The sequence below is a fragment of the Xenopus laevis genome, chromosome 4L (genome assembly GCF_017654675.1).
Source record: "Xenopus laevis strain J_2021 chromosome 4L, Xenopus_laevis_v10.1, whole genome shotgun sequence".
NCBI lineage: Eukaryota > Metazoa > Chordata > Amphibia > Anura > Pipidae > Xenopus > Xenopus laevis.
The window spans coordinates 32,927,529-32,949,190 of NC_054377.1; the positions used below are offsets into that span (position 1 = coordinate 32,927,529).

Consider the following 21,662-nt stretch of genomic DNA (forward strand, 5'->3'; position numbering starts at 1 on the left):
TTATTCACAGGGCATGTTACTATATATGAAAAAAGTCTGCATTATATTCTTTTCGCACATATTATATATCCCTCAAAAAAGCACTAGTGGGCTTCATGAAATGGGCTGATTTTAGGTCTTTGCACTTTAATGGGACTTTGTTTCCCTACAAAGATGTGCAAATATTATGAGGTAAGTGAATGAAGCTACATAAAGTTAGGTTGTGCCTTTTACTTTAAATATTTGTTTGTCATGTACCCGCTTTATGTTACTCCTATACATTTATCCAAAGAGGGGATAACATTGAAACAATATTCTGTGCATTTTGGGCCTTAAGCCAGGGCCAGACAATGTTGGATCTCTGACTGCATTTCTCCACATGCAGAGAATCCACTGCCCCACTGTGCTTCCGCGTCTGGCCTGCCTGCATTCGTAAGCATGGTTTCTGCTCAGGCAGACAAAATGGATTTTGGTGCCGAAACGAGACATTTTGTTCCAAACTCCACCTGCACTTGAAAAGGCATGGGGGAGCAGCAGGGCAGTGGATTCTCCACCTACTGAGAATCCGCTATGCAAACATCATCTGGCTCTAGTATAACAATACATTTTGCTATTTTTTTGGATTATTTCTAAATGCAGTGCTAAGCATTTATATCCCTTGCAGGGCCGGAACTAGGGGTAGGCAGAAGAGGCACCTGCCTAGGGCGCAAAGATGTCGGGGCGCTGGGGAGGTACCTACTAAAACGTTTTCTGCCTACCCGATAGTTCAGGCAGCTTCCTTCCCTGCGCTCTCTCGCATTCTCGCTCCTCCCCTCTTGCACTTCCCCCTCCCTCCGTCACTACCTCCAGCGCCCTTCCCCTTGGTAACTTGCCTGGTTATTGCGCGAATGTGCTCTTGCGCATAATTGCGAGCGCGCACTAATCAGCGCGTGTCTGCGCGAAGAGTTCCGGGCGCGCACACGGGCAGGGGTATCCTGTCGGCTGCCTAGGGCGCTCTGGCAGCACGGCCCGGCCCTGATCCCTTGCATTATTTGGTGTCTTGCTGCAGGTACCCATGGCTAACTACTATATAGTCTTCATTGTGATGTGTGAAGACACTTTTCTTTTTCGCTACTTATTAAAAACCTAATTAGGTTACCCAATGTTCATCTTTGGTGGAGTAAAAAAGTACGCAAGTGCTTTTTATAAGCTTTAATTTTGTTTTTCTTTAAATGTAATTAAAAAAAAGAAGATTCAACTTTTGTGTGCTTTAAAAAACTTGTAAATCTTCAAAATACTAAGTACCCTTTTAAGGAAAAATCACTATTTTGACAATGTAAACTTAAAACTGAAGGAAAATATTTTCTTTTAATTAGAAACATCAGAATCAAAATAAACAAATGGTCTTTAACAATCCAGCTATGTTGCCTTTTCTTTTATTTCACATTACTTTGGATTACTTTAGTAATTGCTTCAAGGTGTTATTTGTACATAGAAAGCTATATTTTCTCATCTTTTTCCAAAGGCATGCTTTTTCAGTTTGTGTTAAAGGCAAATAAGTTCCAAAAATCATACACAATCTTTAGCAAAAGAATATGCAGGCCCAAACTTCAGTTCTAAATTAATTTTACAGCTGCCTGATGTTACTGAACTCTTCAGATGATGTTCTCTGTGTATGATATTTGAAATTCTCTGTTGATATGAAGACTTGTTAGGGACCACCCCCACCCCCACAAAAAAGAACTGTAGTTGAAGAATTAATCCAGTCTTCAGATGTAGGAATTCAGCCAAAGTTATGCAGCGCTAGTCGGAACATGTCATTTGTACAAACCCAAGCGTCTTGGATGTTCTTTAGCAGAAATACCTGATGAAACCCCATAACTGGGTCATCATCAGCCTATACAAAAAAGCAAAGACATTCAAGTTAAAATGTGGTAAATAATACATGGTCTCTTTAGCAGACCAATAATAATACAAATTCAAAAGCCAAAGAACTAAAGGCATATAACTGACCCGTAACAAACAATTTACGATAAACAATTTTATAGATAGGCAGAGAATAACTGTTCAAAATTATGGCCAGAAAGTTCTATATATTTAAAGTGATACTGACACTAAAAATTTTCTTTTCAAAATAATAATCTACATTAAAAGTTGCCTATGGGTCATGTTGATTGTTCTTCGCTGATTTTGTAAGTAATTGTTACTAAACCTGACTGTTTTGCCAACCTGACTGTTTCTTCTCAGCCTGTCAGCTAGAGTTTCTAATGCTAACGGACTATTGCTGCACAAATATGGCAGCCCCCTCCTAGAGGTACATGGGGATAAGAACGGTAATGTAAAAGCATCACACAAATACTTTTATGGTAAAATTATAAAGAGCATTCAAAAGCAATGTTATGACAAATATAACAACAAGCACATCCAAACCTTTATAATATACTTACGGAATTTTAATTGTTCTTTTTTATTTTTTTTTTATTAACTTTTAGTATGATGTAGAGCAGTGATCCCTAACCAGTAGCTCATGGGCTAACATGTTGCTCTCCCACCCCTTGGATGTTGCTCAGTGGACTCAAAGCAGATGCTTGTTTTTGAATTCCAGGCTTGGAAGCAAGTTTTAATTGCATAAAAACTAAGTATACTTCCAAGTAGAGTCTCCTGTAGGCTGGCAGTCCACATAGGGGCTACCAAATGGCCAATAACAGCCCTTATTTGGCACCGCAAGGGACTTTTTCATCCTTGTGTTGCTTTCCAACTCCTTTTACATTTGAATGTGGCTCATGGATAAAAAAGGTTGGGGACCTCTGATGTAGAGATATTCTGAGACAATTTGACATTGGTTTTCATTTCTTATTATTTGTGGATTTTCAGTTATTTAGCTTTTTATTCAGTAGCACTCCAGTTTGCAATTTCAGCAATATGGTTGCCAGGGACCAAATTTCTCTAGCAACCATGCACTGAGGAGTGGAGTATGAACAGGAGAGGGCCTGAATAGAAAGATGAATTATACAAATAAGGAATAATAATAAATTTGTAGCCTTACAGATCATTTGGTTTTTAGATGGGTCACTGACCCCCATTTGAAAGCTGTAAAGAGTCAGAAGAATGCAGCAAATAATTAAAAAAATAATAATAATGGTGACCAACTGAAAAGTTGCTTGGAATTAGCCATTCTATAACATACTACAAGTTACCTTAAAGGTGAACCACCTCTTTAAACATAGTTTGGCTTAAAAATAAATTTAAAAAAACGTAATTAAGTAATTTTTTTGGGTACGACTAGGGAATAGTCCAACTTCGATTCGAATTTGAAAAAACTTTGAAGATCAATTTTTTTTTAAAGTACTGTATCTTTAAAACTTCGACCATTCGCCACCTTAATGCTGCCGAAGCATAGCCTATGGGGGACCTCCTAAAAACTGTATGGAGGCAATTGAGAAGTTCGAAGTTAAAAAAACTGAATCGTAGTAGATCGAAGTTGCGCTACTTGAATCATACGATTAGAAGTAGGCCGAATTCGGGCCACCATTTTTTCTTTTTGAATTCGAAGTTACTTCGACCTTTGATAAATATGCCCCAAAAATTATAAATGGCCTGGTTATTTTACTCTTCCACATGTTGCCTATTTTCCATCTATCTGTTCCCCTACTTGCCGTATGGCTTCTTATCTCTATAAGGTATATTTCTTATGTTCATTTTATTGTTTTTCTATCCACCAGACATGGGTATTATTTAACCACAATTGTACTTTACATATGTGTCATTTCATTGTATAATAATATTGGGGTGGGGGTAATGGAGATTCTGTAACAGAGCATTTAAGCAAGATACATTTACTTAATATTTTGGTTAGTAATTTACCTAGTGTATTCATCGCCTAGAGCGTTGTTCAAGCATCCGCTTACCTGGGGAGGGGGGGTTACTTCCCCAACTCCTATTAACAACTAGGGCTAACTACACCATAGTCTGCATAAGGTCAAAAGGTTCCTAACTTTTGTGTTGTAGATGTTCTACCCCACGTTCGAGCCATGACCCCCCTAAATCGCCTCCCACCATGGGCTCCAGGTTTTTCCAAATTTTTCAGTGAGTCCCTGGCTAATAGGGTGAGTTTGATAAGAGACGAATTCTGATTTACCAATGTTATCCAGTTTTGCACTGTGGGGGGTTGGGGACCCATCCATTTTATTGCAATTGTTTTCTTGGCATAGTATAGGGGTGAAAGACTTTCATACTTTTAACAAGTGTACATAAAAAATATATACATTTTTTCTGTAATTGTTTTTTTCCAACAATTATTGTCCCATGTATGTAGTGTGCATGTTAATCAAACATTGTAATTACAAACCTGTATTTTATGTCAGTGATTTCATTGCATGTTTAGTTGCATTCCTTGACTCTGCCCATAAAACGCTTATTGCCCAGCAAAAGAAGTAGAACTGGGATTTTGACAAATTTGAACTTCAAGTATGCAAGAACTTTAGTGTTGTTTTGATCATTACGATGATTTATCTTATCTTCTAAAAGAATGTTTTATCTTCATAGTTCAGGACACATTGGAGATAAGATATAGTAAATGGAACTTTTGGGGAAAATTTTTGAGAAATTTTATGAAAAACTGCAAAGTTTTGCAGTTCTGTTCTTGGTTATCATATGTATATTGGGGATTAACATATTGTTTTCTGTTAACTTACTTTATATGGGATTTTTGCCTTGCTGTCTCTTAAGTGTGTTAACTTCTGTTGTGGTGCTTTGAAAACTTTGTAGCGCACCACTGTGGTTTTATTTGATCTATACAAGTTGTGTAATTTTTGTCTATATAACAACTTATATATTAGAGTCCTGTATCTTGTTACAGAACTAGAATTATACAAAAATACAATTTCCTGTTTTTTCAAGCTAGAACTAAAAAGGTTGAAAAAAATTATGCAAAGAAAAGCTCAATGAGGAATCTCAGTATATCCAAATGCAGAACAACGCAACAGAGGGAGGTGCACACCGTTTTGAAGGTTATTGTGAACTTTGTCTTTAGCAGTTTCTACCTAAAATACAAACTCAAACTTTATTAAGTGCTGATGGTTACATTGTGAATTAATTTAAGAGGAAAGGTGGGTGCAGTTTATTTTGGTTAACATATAATAGCCTAAAAAAACTAAGCAAAAACAAAATCTAAATTAGATGAACTGATTGCATTTAATTTAAATACAATCAGTGCAGCCATGGACCCTATTTCAAATTATCTTGTAATGTTAACGTGCATAAAATTCTTAAATGAACTATTTCTGTATTGCATGAAGGGAGCTTGCTATGTGCACCTGATTCTAAATATACACACACTGCACTATGCTCTTCAGTCTTTGCCATAGATACATCAGAACTAGATGAGTGGAGCAACACTTTGGCAGTGATTATTTTTTGCTGTCACTGTGCGACCATGCATTTGAAATAAATGAATATGAAGGGCTCTTACCTTGAGTTGACCAACAACCATACTGATTATGCAACTGTCCGGAGTGGGCTGATGATCTTGTGAGGTAATGCTATGCTGAATTTTCTGAAAGGGAAGCATCTGTAAAACACGCAAAAAATATAACTAGCGATTTAGAGTATAAAATTTCTGAAACATTCAAATTTCAAACAAATGTATGTAAACTTTGACAACTTTATAGTTATCTTTTTGTAATCAATTATGCCTCAACTTTAAAGCTAGTCTCAAATGATGTGTTTTAATTTGCCTGTCAGTGCGCACACAAGACACGTTATAGCATCTGTATTTTTCTGTGATAACCTATCCACAAAAGGAAATGTGAGACAGAAAACCCTGCATTACTAAGGACCAGTAACAACCAATACCACCTCAATCAATGAGGTTCAAACAATAATAAAGATAATCTGCTGGGTTTTCGTTAATTTATTTCAATAACCTTCACCTTAGAAAACTGTGCTGGCCAGCCTTCTAATTAAGAACACTTAATACCACATACATTTCACTACTCAGCAATCCATATAATAGTAAAAAAATGTAATGTCAAAATGTAAAACTATATAAAAGTACAGAAAATAGGGAATTTCCTTGGCTGTAGTGTTAGTTCATATATCGAATATTTTTTAAGTTGGAATCAATTCACTGAAATGACAATTTCACAAAACAGGTTATGATTAAAATTCATCTTATATTGATCAGTTTTTATGGGTAGATATCGACCAGTTTGGCTGAAAGCATACTTTCAAAATCAGTATGTTTGCCTATACAATATTCAAAACAAATTTCCAAAATACTTACCGACAGTTTTTCAACAATTGCAGCTTTGCCATGATATTGTTGTCCTTCCCACGTAAGGCATGATGCATCAGTCTGAAATGTAATGTAAAAAGAAGCTTTTTACTAGACAAAACAATGATTTTTTGCCAAGTAAGTAAAAAAGTAGTAAAGTGCTAATTTCTGCAATGATGCAATGCATTAGCAAAGTATATGTGTGATGAATATGAACTAAAGATGAAGCTGATGTTCTAATGAAAAATGCAGTTGGGGTTTAATAAGTGATGTTGAATGTTATGTCTTCCAGCATAGCAGAAGGCCAATGGCATACTGGGCTTTGCCTTGGTTTCTAACCACTTGCAGAACACACAGGCACGGCCCTCCATCCTCCACTCAATAGAGGGTCTCGATAATAGCCCCTACAGCCATCTCAATGATATGAATGTGCTTCCTGACACCCTGAATAACTCACATAAAACATGATCCACTGTCCCAGTACATCCACAACTAACTCCTCCCTGGAGTCGGAAGCCATTTTGGATTCGGATTTGCCAAAAATGAACTGACTCCTAATAACTTTAAATACCAACACTAAAAATAGTCAACATCGATTTAAGAGCTTCTATGAAGGAGGATATGGCAGAAGCAATTCTGTTTCTAAGAACAATTAATTTTGTATTCTACAAGCTATATGCCAGGTTCAATTAATAGAAGTTGTTTGAGGTTTTCCAGTTGTTTTTTGTTTATGTAGTTTAACTTTGATTTTGGTTTAGGATTACCAAATGAGTTGTTTTGAGCTTTGGAAGTGATAAATGCCTTAAATGTTGTGTACTTAACTTCTTTCAATCAGCATGGAAAATACATTAGTATATTAAAGGAACAGCAACACCAAAAAATAAAAGCATTTTAAAGTAATTAACATATAACACTGTTAGCATGCACTGGTAAAAACTGTGTTTGCTTCAGAAAGACTACTACAGGTTATATATATAAGCTGCTGTGTAGCCATGAGGGCAGCCATTCAAGTTGGAAAAAGGAGAAAAGGTACAGGTTGCACATAAAAGATAAGCCCTGTCCAAGGAAACTTAGTTGTTTTTTTTTGTTATTTGCTACGTAACCTGTGCCTTTTCTCATTTTTTCCAACTTGAATGGCTGCCCCCATAGCTACTAGGGATGCACCGAATCCAGGATTCCGTTGGGGATTCGGCCTTTTTCAGCAGGATTCGGCTGAATCCTTCTGCCCGGGCGAACCGAATCCAAATTTGCATATGCGAAATTAGGGATGGGGAGGGAAATCGCGTGACTTTTTGTCACAAAACAAGGAAGTAAAAAATGTTTCCCCTTCCCACCCCTATGCATATGCAAATTAGGGTTCTGATTTGGCCAAATCTTTCACAAAGGATTCAGGGGTTTGCCCGAATCCAAAATAGTGGATTCGGTGCATCCCTAAAAGCTACACAGTTGCTTGTTTATATACTGTAAACTATAACAGTCTTTCTAAAATAAACACACCAGTTTTACCAGTGCAGAGCAACAGTATATTATATTGTAATTACGTAAATACAATTTCAGTTTTTGGTGTTACTGTTCCTTTAAAAACTGAGGAGTCGGAGTTGAAGTCAGAGGTACCGAAAATTGAGGAGTCCGGAGTTGAACAATTTATGTACTGAATCCAGAGCCCTGCCTCCCACACCTTGAAAATCTTGCAGACTTTCCAATGCAGCCATGGATTGATACAAATGCACAATTTCCCACCTAATGGGAAAAAACTTATTGCCAAAATGTCAGCAGAACTCTTTTTTTAAATTCCTTCGACTCCAACACACCTTTCAGGTGCAGGTCAATACACCCAATACCTATGGTCTCCAAGTCTAGAAGAAAGCCTTCACTCCTCCACACCTACAGTCATATGAAAAAGTTTGGGAACCCCTCTTAATTCTTTGGAGTTTTGTTTATCACTGGCTGAGCTTTCAAAGAAGCAACTTCCTTTTAATATACAACATGTTTTATGCTGAAAGTATTTCAGCATTGACAAAGTTTAGTGGATTAACAGAAAATATGCAATATGCATCATAACAAAATTAGACAGGTGCATAAATCTGGGCATCCCAACAGAGATATTACATCAATACTTAGTTGAGCCTCCTTTTGCAAATGTAACAGCCTCTAGACGTCTCCTATAGCCTTTGTTGAGTGTCTGGATTCTGAATGGTGGTATTTTTGACCATTCGTCCATACAAAATCTCTCCAGTTCAGTTAAATTTGATGGCTGCCGGGCATGGACAGCCTGCTTCAAATCATCGATTTTCAATGATATTGAAGTCGGTGGATTGTGACGGCCATTCCAGAATATTCTACTTCTCCCTCAGAATGCCTTTGTAGATTTTGAAGTTTGTTTAAAGTCATTGTCTTGTTGGAATATCCAACCCCTGCGTAACTTAGTGACTGATGCTTGAACATTATGCTGAAGAATTTGTTGATATTGGGTTGAATTCATCAGATCCTCGACTTTAACAAGGGCTCCAGTCCCTGAATTAGCCTAACAGCCCCACAGCATGCTGGAACCTCCACCAAATATGACAGTAGGTAGCAGGTGTTTTTCTTGGAATGTGGTGTTCTTCTTCCGTCATGCAAATCTCTTTTTGTTATGACCAAATAACGAATTTTTTGTCTCATCAGTCCAAAGCACTTTGTTCCAAAATGACTGTGGCTTGTCTAAATGAGCTTTTGCATACAACAAGTGACTCTGTTTGTAGTGTACAGAAAGAGCTTCTTTCTCATCACCCTGCCATACAGATGTTCTTTGTGCAAATTGCGCTGAATTGTAGAACGATATACAGATACACCATCTGCAGCAGGATGTTCTTGCAGGTCTTTTTGAAGGTGATCTTTGGGTTGTCTGTAACCATTTTCACAATCATCCGCATATGCCGCCCCTGTATTTTTCTTGGTCTGCCAGAGCTGGGCATTACAGCAACTGTGCCTGTGGCCTTCCATTACCTGATTATATTCCTTACAGTTGAAAGGACAGTTTAAACCTCTGATATAGCTTTTTGTAACCTTCCCCTAAACCATGATACTGAACAATCTTTAGTTCAGAAAACACTCCAGTACTCAGATGTTCCTGGGAAATGAAAGACATACCAATTTTGTTTTTTGTTGAAAGTGGAGTAAATTATAATGCAGGCTGAGAGGGGTTCCCAAACTTTTTCATGACTGTATATACAGTATTATCATTATAGAAAGTATCCGTAGTCCCTCTAATCAAAGTGGTAGTCGGCACTGACGACACTCTACTTGCCGAGTTTAAAACAGTTCCAGAAATTATTCTAGGCTTTAGACAGCTTTTCTTAAAAAAATAATAAACCTCCTCCCACAAAATCCCTACAGGAAAATTCATCCATCTGAGGCGTATTTGTTCCACTTGGGAAGATTTTTCTTATCAAGCTATGGAGCTTTGGGACAGATTTATTGAAAGGGGCTATGACACAGCAGTCATCAAGGAGGCTTTCGATCGGGCAGTGGGGCTAGATAGGGACAGTTTATTGGAACCTAAGAAACGGAACAAAAATAGAGAGGACAAGAGATATAGTTCGAGTGATGGGAGGAGGGATAGATCAGTGCAAGAACTGAATAGAAGGGCAGAACAGATTGATTCGAAGATAAGGTTTTGTACTACATATTCCAACCAAATGTACAATGTTAAACGCATTATACAGAAACATTGGGCAGTTTTATTACAGGACCCTCTTCTAGCTGGGATTATAGATGAAACTCCTTCCTTTGTGTTTCGTAAAGGTAGGAATATAGCTTCCTGGGTCTCCAAAAGTCTGTATCGATCGACTAATGACACACAGAATAAGACGTGGCTTAAATATAAGGGAACATATAAATGTGGGCGAAGGAGGTGTAAAGCTTGTAATGTAATTAAAGTCTCGAAGGAGTTTACTAGTACGTATACGGCAAGAAAGTATAAGATTTCACAATATTTCAATTGCTTGTCTAAAGGGGTAGTTTATTTGGCAACGTGCAGGTGTGGGGCCCAATATGTTGGCCAAACCACACGTCCTGTTGGTGTTAGGATCTTGGAACACCTCTCAGCTTTAGAAAGAGGGGATGAGAAATCTGCCCTAGCCAAACATGCCAAATCGACACATACTGATATGGTATATTTTCAATTTCAAGCGATTGATAAACCACGCGTTGATATTAGGAAGGGAGATGTTAATAAGCGACTTCTAGTCTTACCCTTTTCCTTCTTCTCTCTCTCCCCTTCTATATTTCTTCTAGTGTTATGATGTGGGGCCTGTCACTACTAATTTTTCTATCTACTTTATCCCCCTAATGCTATGTATTTCAATATAGTTATTGCCTTGCAGCAAACTGGGGGTTAATTTATATTATTGTGCATTGGTGCCTTGTGGGTTAAATGTTTTTAGGGGTGGTGTTTGCTTGTGATTTAAACCGTAGTGTGGATGGAACTTATGTGCTTTTGAGAAAGTGGCTGGATAGCCACGAAACGCGTTAAGCCTATGGTTCTCTAATTGTCCCTATCATGATGTGCCGTTTTTAATGGATCAATACATTTTTGGATTTTTATTATTACTCCTGACTTCATTCCTGTGGTGCTCTGTGTTCCTACATACAAGTTTGACTATGAAGTTTTGTCCGGGGTACTTTTCCAAAACGTGATGCACTCAGAGAAATCACACACCGTGGTGCTCCCAGGTAACTAATTTAATGAACTGTTCTCCTCCCAAAAAAACCTTAGTTACAGTGGTGTGAAAAACTATTTGCTCCCTTCCTGATTTCTTATTCTTTTTCATGTTTGTCACACTTAAATGTTTCTGCTCATCAAAAACCGTTAACTATTAGTCAAAGATAACATAATTGAACACAAAATGCAGTTTTTAAATGAAGGTTTACGTTATTAAGGGAGAAAAAAAACTCCAAATCTACATGGGCCTGTGTGAAAAAGTGATTGCCCCCCTTGTTAAAAAATAACTTAACTGTGGTTTATCACACCTGAGTTCAATTTCAAAGGTTATAAAGCCATTTCTAAAGCTTTGGGACTCCAGCAAACCACAGTGAGAGCCATTATCCACAAATGGCAAAAACATGGAACAGTGGTGAACCTTCCCAGGAGTGGCCGGCCAACCAAAATTACCCCAAGAGCGCAGAGACAACTCATCCGAGAGCCCACAAAAGACCCCAGGACAACATCTAAAGAACTGCAGGCCTCACTTGCCTCAATTAAGGTCAGTGTTCACGACTCCACCATAAGAAAGAGACTGGGCAAAAACGGACTGCATGGCAGATTTCCAAGGCGCAAACCACTTTTAAGCAAAAAGAACATTAAAGGACCAGTAACCTTAAAAAAAAATGTTTAAAAATTCGTTAGTGCACAACAAAAAATAAACACCAAGACAAATTAAACTTTTAAAAAGCAAAGCCTTTATTAAGAAATAACTTACAGAAAATCCACTTCCTGTCCTCTTCAGAAACGGCGAAAAGGCGACCATCCACACTGCATCGATCGATTTCTCCTCCCTGGCTCCTCACTGACGTCCAGCAGCAGCAGCGTCTCTCCTTCCCCGTGCATCGGCTTCCCTCCTCCGCTCTCTTCATCTCCCTGGTGGGTGCATTCCAGAGCTGCCTATAGATCACGCGCGCATGTGTCTCTACTGGCAGCATTGTGCGCAGCTTCCCAAACGGCGGCTCCTTGTCAGAGCTGGGGAAGAGGACAGAGGGGAGGGCTGGGGCCGGCTGGGGATTTCCCTTGTGCCTTCAGAGACTCTGCTTACGCATATGGCTGCCCCTAAGCAGACAGCCATGTTTCTGCACAACAGCGACCCTTCCTTGCTCCTGCACAACAGCTAACCCATGGAAGCCAGGGTGTCTTCTTTCTTCGAGAATCTGCTGGGCCCTGAATCAAGGAGGAGAAGAAGCCAAATGCTGTCACTAGAAAAGCCAGGGAGGAGAAATCGAATGCTGCAGGATGGATGGTCGCCTTTTCTGAAGAGGACAGGAAGTGGACTTTCTGTAAGTTATTTTTTAATAAAGGCTTTGCTATTTTAAAATTTAATTTGTGTTGGTGTTTTTTTTTTTGTTGTATATTAACGAATTTTCAAAATAATTTTTTTTATGTTACTGGTCCTTTAAGGCTCGTCTCAATTTTGCTAAAAAACATCTCAATGATTGCCAAGACTTTTGGGAAAATACCTTGTGGACCGACGAGACAAAAGTTGAACTTTTTGGAAGGTGCGCGTCCCGTTACATCTGGCGTAAAAGTAACACAGCATTTCAGAAAAAGAACATCATACCAACAGTAAAATATGGTGGTGGTAGTGTGATGGTCTGGGGTTGTTTTGCTGCTTCAGGACCTGGAAGATTTGCTGTGATAGATGGAACCATGAATTCTACTGTCTACCAAAAAATCCTGAAGGAGAATGCCCGGCCATCTGTTCGTCAACTCAAGCTGAAGCGATCTTGGGTGCTGCAGCAGGACAATGACCCAAAACACACCAGCAAATCCACCTCTGAATGGCTGAAGAAAAACAAAATGAAGACTTTGGAGTGGCCTAGTCAAAGTCCTGACCTGAATCCTATTGAGATGTTGTGGCATGACCTTAAAAAAGCGGTTCATGCTAAAAAACCCTCAAATAAAGCTGAATTACAACAATTCTGCAAAGATGAGTGGGCCAAAATTCCAGAGCGCTGTAAAAGACTCGTTGCAAGTTATCGCAAACGCTTGATTGCAGTTATTGCTGCTAAGGGTGGCCCAACCAGTTATTAGGTTCAGGGGGCAATTACTTTTTCACACAGGTTTGGATTTCTTTTCTCCCTAAATAATAAAAACCCATTTAAAACACTCATTTAAAAACTGCATTTTGTGTTTACTTGTGTTATCTTTGACTAATAGTTAAATGTGTTTGATGATCAGAAACATTTTGCGTGACAAACATGCAAAAGAATAAGAAATCAGGAAGGGGGCAAATAGTTTTTCACACCACTGTATAACATATGGGTATAATTTCAAGGGCTGAATGTCCAAAAGACTATGTAATTATGCTTTTTATGTACATGGTACCCTGTTGATGAAAAGCAGCTCAACAGCATCATGCTACTATGACCATACTTTACTGTAAGCATTGGTCAACCACTTCAAGAGCTCTGTATTACACTAGGGGGGGGGACATTTACAAATTTCATCTATAATTGATATTTATAAAAGCAGACTCACATATATTACTGCTAATTGGTTCCTATCGGCGTCAAATGTCTGGTAATATTGTTGTATAAAGCTTGTTCCAATCTGCTCCCAAATTGGCTTTTCTGCCATTCTGATCCTGTTACACAGCTGGAATCTGCAATCATAAAACAGAAAGATGAGACAATGCTTAAAATATATTTACTTTATATACGCGTTTCCCTAAAAAACAATATTCTCTGCCATAAACTACTCCTCTTGTGTTTCAATTTTGGCCTCCCCTGGTCCAGCAAGATAGTACATAATGAAAGACAAAGCCAAACCATATTCACTCTCACAATCCATTCAAGCAAATTATAAAAAGGCCTTATTCCATAAATCTTTAGGAATGACACACAGGTATCCCTTGAGATAATCTGTGGAAAGGACTAGGGTTATCTGAAGATTCATGGAATGTGTGCTGCTTTTGTTACTACACTTTTTTTACTATCCTGTTTTAGCAAAACATCTCACTCAGCTGCAAAAGTAGAAACGGTTTTTAATATTTTCAGTAGCAGAATTCAGCTGTCTAAATTAATATCCATGTTTCTAAGCTGCTGCCACTGCTCTGTGTTGGACTAATAGCTCTGCTTGTAGAAATACCCTGTTGAAACTGGAGAAACCAGGAAATTGCCCATATCCCCCCCCTCATTAACTTTAGGGTCATGGCATGTGGGGTCATATGTTGCTCACAGGAAATCTGCACTGCAACAAGTTTCTCCAACGTTAAAACATAAATAGAATCAGTATGGTAAGTATGGTACACAGTAGAAAAAGGGCTCTTTGCAGCCCCAGGTGCAAGCTGAACCATCTGCCAGGGTAAGATAGTGCAAATCAGTAAAATAAAAAAAAACAGAAGCAGTCTATGTTCGTTTAAGGACTTTGGGTGTTGTCCCAAATGAACAATTTGAATTATTTTGAAAATTTTGTAATATTTTTCAATCAAAGGGTTCACAGAGCATTACGGGTAATGGAGGCAAGCTTTTGTGACTCCGACACCCCCTGTGGGTAATTAACATGTGTATGTATTTGTAATTATAGGCTTGACAAAGGGCTGGGATGAAGCCCGAAACATTGCCTGTGGCACTTAATTAGAATTTTTTTCACTTTTTTCAAACATTACCAGAGTGCTGCTATTTTTTACTGATATAAATCCCATAACTGACAAATTGCCTTCCACTGCTGCCAGAGAAAACCAGCCATGGTTAAAACAGCTCTGTCTGTCTGTAAAGGCTTCTTATAATATGAAATGCGCAGAAGGAGCTCATGGTGCAGGCAGTGATTTTGAGGCACCCACATGTATATATAATGTGTGCAAGTGCCCCCAGTGATGGAAACTATTTTTGCAGGGAAGCAGCAATGTAACAGTCATGCACATACATTTATGAAAAGGATTAATTTAAAGAAAAAACGTACAGCCTCTGTTATGTTTTTTTAGTGGACCAGAAAAAAAATGACGTCAAATCATGGAAATATGCTAAAGCAACATAAGCTTCAATTATTCAAAAGATATAATCACAGGAGTCACGTTCTTCTATAAAATACAATACTTTACTGTATTAATGTTAAGGTTTTTACACAGTACAGCACTAATTTGACTCTATGGGACTGTATTTCCAAAACCACTCTGAACGTCAAAGGCACAACCAAAGACAATAACTGATTTGTTTATGGTCAGAGAGATACAAGTTAAATAAAACCCTTAAACGTAAATAGTGAATTCCAATCAACTTCATTTAACTAAAATTATCCTCCACATAGAACAAACAGGATGGTTTGTTGTAACGTGTGGCAAAACTGTAATTTCCAAGAAAAGTATCAATTTAACTGTATTTTAAATCGGTGGGACCACAAAAAACACTGTAAAGTGTGGAAATGTACATACAAGGTTTGACAGCGGGGGAGCAGTAGATGTGATCTATTTGGATTTTGCCCAAGCATTGGATACAGTGCCCCACAAACGACTGCTTTCTAAACTAAGGTCTGTGGGACTTAATGAAGTCGTTTGCACGTGGATAGGAAACTGGTTACAGGATCGGGTACAGAGGGTGGTTGTTATTGGTACAGTCTCTACTTGGTGGAAAGTTCTTAGTGGGGTCCCTCAGGGCTCAGTATTGGGTCCACTTTTATTTTATTTGTGTCAAGAATATGGGGAGGGTATTGTAAGTAGTGTTTGTAGATGACACAAAACTATGCAGCCAAATTAATTCCAACCAAGATGTGGCATCCTTGCAGCAGAATCTTGACAAACTGGTAATCTGGGCAGCTAAGTGGCAAATGAGATTCAATGTTCATAAATGTAAAGTCATGCACCTGGGATGTAAAAATAGCCAAAAATGTAATATATAAAGGCTGGAGTGAACAGATGTCTAATAAAACAGCCAGAATCCAACTTCCTGCTTTTCAGCTCTATAACTCTGAGTTAGTCAGCGACTTGAAGGGGGGCCACATGGTACATTTCTGTTCAGTGAGTTTGTAATTGATCCTCAGCATTCAGCTCAGATTCAAAAGCAACAGATATGACCCATGTGGCCCCCCCTCAAGTCTCTGATTGGATACTGCCTGGTAGTCAGGGTAACCAGTCAGTGTAAACCAAGAGAGCTGAAAAGCAGGAAGTAGAGTTCTGACTGACATGTTATACATGAAATCACTCCAGCCTTTATACATTACATTTGTGCCTAACTAACTATATTAGAAACATTTTTTATTTTGCACAGCCTATTTACCCAGTTTTTATTTTTACACTGAACAATTCTTTTAAGGTTGAACTTGACGGAAGTGTCTTTTTTCAACCTTACTATGCTACTACACACTGAGTTGATAGTAGGGATGCACCGAATCCAGGATTCTGTCTTTTTCAGCAGGATTTGGATTCAGCTGAATCCTTCTGCCCGGCCGAACTGAATCTGAATTTGCATATGCAAATTAGGGGTTGGGATGGGAAATCGCGTGACTTTTTTGTCACAAAACAAGGAAGTAAAAAATATTTCCCCCTTCCCACCCCTAATTTGCATATGCAAATTAGGATTCATATCGGTATTCGGCCAAATCTTTCACTAAGGATTCGGGGGTCAAATTAAAAAAATGTGCACACGGCAATACAGTCATGAGTAATGTTGTTAACTGGTTAGTTCTTTACTGGACCAGTAAAAATTAGACTTGTTGCCATTGTTATTAATAGCATAGAAAGATCAGGGAGACACAGAGGATTTATTAGTTTTGCTACAGAAAAAAAAGCAAATACATATTAATAAATGCATTATTTTTTATTAATGATTAAAGCAAAGACTCCAAAGAGGTTAAAATACTCACTAAACACTAGTATTTAAAGGACATGCACATCAATATTTTTGATATAGTACTATGACATTACATTAAAATATAGAACTAGTACAGTAACAAACAATACAATGAGGCACAGGTCAAGATAGGAAGTTAAGGTTACTTATTAAATGGGTTGTTCACATTTGAGTTAACTTTTAGTATGATGTAGAGCAGTGATCCCCAACCAGTAGCTCGCGAGCAACATGTTGCTCTCCAACCCCTTGGATGTTGCTCTCTGTGTCCTCAAAGCAGATGCTTATTTTTGAATTCCAAGCTTGGAAGCAAGTTTTAATTGCATAAAAACTGGGTATAGTACCAAATAGAGCCTCTTGTAGGCTGCTAGTCCACATAGGGGCAACCAAATAGCCACCACAGCCCTTATTTGGCACCCCAAGGGACTATTTTATGCTTGTGTTGCTCTCCAACTCTTTTTACATTTGAATGTGGCTCATGGGTAAAAAAAGGTTGGGGACCTCTGATGTAGAGAGTGACATTCTGAGACCATTTGCAATTGGTTTTAAAATTTTTTTTTATTATTTGCGGATTTTGAGTTATTTAGCCTTTTATTTAGCAGCTCTCCAGTTTGCAATTTAGCAATTGGTTGCTAGGGTCCAAATTACCCTAGCAATGATGTACAGATTTGAATAAGTGACTGGAGGGGAGGGCCTGAATAGAAAGATGAGTAAAAAAAAAGTAGCAATAACAATACATTTGCAGCCTTAGAGAGCATTTGTTTTTTAGATTGGGTCAGTGACCCCTACTGAAAGCTGTTAAGAGCCAGAAGAAGGTAAATAATTCAGAAACTATAAAAAATAAATAATGAAGACCAATTGAAAAGTTTAAAATGTCATTCTATAACATACTAAAAGTATACCTGAGGGTGAATCACCACTTTAGCACAAATAGGAGGATAGTAAGTGCTAGTCACAGTGGCTGGAGTGCTGGCCCATTAGTGATTGGATCAGATACCACAAGTGCTCTAAGAGTTAAGCTGGCCATACATGAAGAGATCCGCTCGTCTGGCGACATCGCCAAATATTTCCACCGATGGCAGGGCAATATCAGGGTAATCCAAACATTCGGCTCTACGGCCGAACGATCGGATTATAACGATGAGCAATATAACGACAGGTCGGTCAGTGGAAAAATGAAACCGTCCTGATCGATATTGTGGCCAAATATCGATCGGGAAGACCCGTCAGAAGCCCCCATACATGGGCAGATAAATTGCCAAATTGGTCTAAAGGACTGATATTGGCAGCTTTATCTGCCCGTGTATGGCCACCTTAAAGGAGTTTAGACAAGTTCTCTAAAATGGGAAATCTTTGTTTTGTTAATGTTAAGGCGTCCCTAACAAATATTGCCTTAAAGGAGCACTAACACCAAATAAAAAGAAAGTGTTTTAAAGTAATGAAAGTGTCATGTAATGTTGCCCTGCACTGGTAAAACTGATCTGTTGATTTAGAAACACTACTATATGGCACAGGTTAAATAGTGGATAACTAATAAGACAAGTTTGTTAATATTACGAGGGGAAGTAGGGGACAGAAGGGTAGGGGGGGCTGGTCCACAGCTTGTCCAAAACAACATATTCACCATTTTGGCTGAAGATGCTGGGGAGGAAAGCTCTGAACTGGCGTGTATGGAGAACGCTGACTCTCAGAGAACCCTGGGAGGTGGGGTTGTGGGGGTAGTGCAAGGAACGAAAGGCAGGTTTTAGTTATAGGGGATTCAATTATTAGAAAGGTGGATAGGGTAATCTGCCGTAAGGACCCTTCATGTGCTAGGCTTCGGCATGTGGTGGAACAAGTGGGCAGATTATTGGGAGGGGCTGTGGAAGACCCAGCAGTCTTGGTACACATAGTACCAATGACAAAGTGAGAGGAGGTGGTGAAATCCTCAAGAACGAGTAAAGTTGAGGGTGAGGGCTTTCAAGGTAATTTTCTCAGAGATATTACCTGCCACGAGCAACGCAAAGAAGACTGCGGGAGCTTAATGGTGTAAGGAGGAGGCTTTTGGGTTTTTTGGAGAACTCGGCTGATTTCTCAATCAGCTACAGGCTCTTTGCTAGGGATGGGCTGCACCTCAATGATTACGGTGCAGCTGTTTTGGGAGAGAAGATGGCTAAGGACAGACACGGTCAGATTCGGGGAGATTAGTTGGCAGGCGACAAATCTCCTCTTCTTCGGGGCGACTAATCTCCCTGAACTGTCCTCCCGCCAGCTAGAATGAAAATTGCCAGCGGGATGGCAATCAGAGCGCTTTGTTTTCTGAAGTGGCCCAGTTTCCTTGTGAGGCCCCTCCCCAGGGTTTGTTTCCTAAAAGGAGTGGCCTGGGGAAAAACCTTCAATGAATTTGAAGGTTTCACAAGGGGATGCCTACCCAGTGACCCTGTCTTTCCTTGAACTTGAAACTCAGAAAGATTTACCAGGCTCTTACATTCCTTGCCAAGAAAAAAATCTACATTAAAGGCAGAGAAAGGGTAAATGCATAACCCAAGAACATATTTGACATGCAAGGTGAAGCTCTCACATTGCCATGAGTCAATAAACAGTGGGTGAGAATCATTGTTTTTTTATGTATCATTTAGAAATGTAAGTTATCTCTGGGATAATACTTAATATGTGTTAAAACAGATGCAGACACACACACATAGAGAGAGAGATTTATCAATAAGCGTGCCCGTGCAATGGATCTAATTAATACAATGATTTTATTAAAAGTTCCTGGTTCGTCTGAGGTACATATTTTTAACAGGGCACAGATAAACCCTTTATATAGCAGACTTCTACATGTATAAAAATGTGTCAAAAATGTTTTTCACTAAAACAGGCATAATTTATTTTCAGCATAAGCTCTTTATTTTGCTCACGTGTAGAAAAAAAAATTAACTTCTGAGAAGTCTGAAAATTTGTAATTTCTCCATTTTGAAAACATAAGCAATTATGAAATGGTTGCTGGTGTCACTGAACCCCCACAAAATTGTATTTTCTGTTGCACAGAAGCTTAGTGGTAGCACTGCTGCCTTGCATAGTTTAAGTTCAATTCCATACAGAGAAAAAATGTCTTCTCCCTGGGTCTCCTCACACACTCCAAAGACAAGCTAATTGATTCCCAATAAAACTGGAACTACTGTGTGTTAAAGGAAAACTAAAGCTTAACTAAAGAGTTAGGCTATTAATGTTGTACATTATGGTTTGGGCTTCTACACCAGCCCAAAGCAACCACAACCCTTTAGCAGTAAAGATCTGTGACTACAAATATGCCCCAGTAGCTCCCCATTTTATTTTATGCTTGCTTATTATCTGCACCTGCTCTGCGCTGCTGTCACTTACTGAGCTTAGGGAGCAACTCAAAATATACTGTACACATAGAATATACATGTCACAATATAAGGCTGATTAGTAATTACAACATGGCAGCACAGAAACCAGTGCAACTAGCAACATAATTTAATAATCAGCCCTTTAGCATCATCTTATATTACAGGCCAACCTCGTTTTCTGCTTGATAATTTGCGCCAAACCCTAAGATTAGATTCTCAACAGCTGCATGTGAGTTTCCAAGATGGTGACTCCCTGTGACAGGTCTGAAATCCTGGATCATTGCTGCTATTGAGAAGCTGAGACTTTAGGCTGGTGTAATAAGTCCAGTATATAAAACTTGACATTTTATTCATATTCATTATTAGGGTTTAGTTGTCCTTTAATGTGATAGGGAATTTAGATTGTAAGCAACACTGGGGAAGGGACTGATGTAAATGATAACTATGTAAAGTGCAGCAGAAATGTATTGGTTCTGTATTTAAAGGGAATATTAAAAAAAAAAAGGCAGAATGAACAAGCAATAAATGAAGGCCATTTAAATAGTTGCTAAACTTAAGTTTACTTTAAGAATTAACTTCCCCTTTAACTTTCATATAGACCAGTCACATGGCAAATGCAGTCAAATGGCTATAAATATAACAGCACACTGAAGGCGCTGAGTATTCTCATTCCACAGTGGGAGGGTGCGGATCCTCCCTTATTATCCTGCATAAAATACATATATATATATATATATATATATATATATATATATATATATATATACACACACAATATAAATATATATTTACATACACACGTATACATACACCATTTTATACATACGCAAAAGTTATGTTTCACTTACTATGCCAGTACTTTAAAAACATGGGTGGGAAAGAAGGCCCACATAGAAACGTGTTGTACAAAAAAAAATGACACCAGATATTAAGCGCATGGTAATTCAATGTACTCTGTTTGACTCAATGGCACAACTATCATAAACCAAATCATACAGTGAGCATGATACTAGTCGGCAAAATGTATAACTGCAAGCCTTAGGCCACCACCCACCCCAGTCCAGGCCCACAGCTCAGTCATGCCAAGTTTAAACGTCAAAAAAGGGCAGATGCTAAAGACACACATGCACAGCTCTAAAGGCTATCAGACTTAAAAAAAAAAAACCTTAAATTTTGTATTAAAATTAAAAACTCACCCCACACCAAAAGCTATGTTCTACACTGTACTGTCCCCAAGCTTCCAACAACTCCCGCCGCCACCGCCCTCCCGCGTGACAAGCCACTCCTACAATAGGAGGTACCGGAACTCAGTGGATGCCGGGAATTGTAGTTTTAGATGCGACGTCATAAGTTCTGGAATAGCTTCTATTGTTTGTGGAATTCTTATGGACTGTTTCGTGTTCCTGTAGTATGTCTGCCTACAGAATTAAAGAGGCACAATTTTAAATCGTTCATTGTTGGACTGCATCTGTTTTAAGATTTTTTCATTTGTGCAGCTAAATTGCGTCGGTATCAGTCTAGAATAATAGTTTCAGACGGTGATATTT

At 38.6% G+C, this 21,662-nt stretch overlaps 1 protein-coding gene across 1 annotated transcript; it reads right to left on the bottom strand.

The window, feature by feature from the left end:
* Positions 1-1,189: 1,189 nt before the first annotated feature.
* Positions 1,190-21,357, bottom strand: nutf2.L (nuclear transport factor 2 L homeolog). Its single transcript, NM_001087291.1, is given in 5 exon segments — positions 1,190-1,855; positions 5,429-5,527; positions 6,242-6,313; positions 13,461-13,584; positions 21,312-21,357. Coding segments are annotated over 4 exon segments (384 nt in total). The 5' UTR covers positions 13,560-13,584; positions 21,312-21,357; the 3' UTR covers positions 1,190-1,741.
* Between the last annotated feature and the right edge of the window lie 305 nt (positions 21,358-21,662).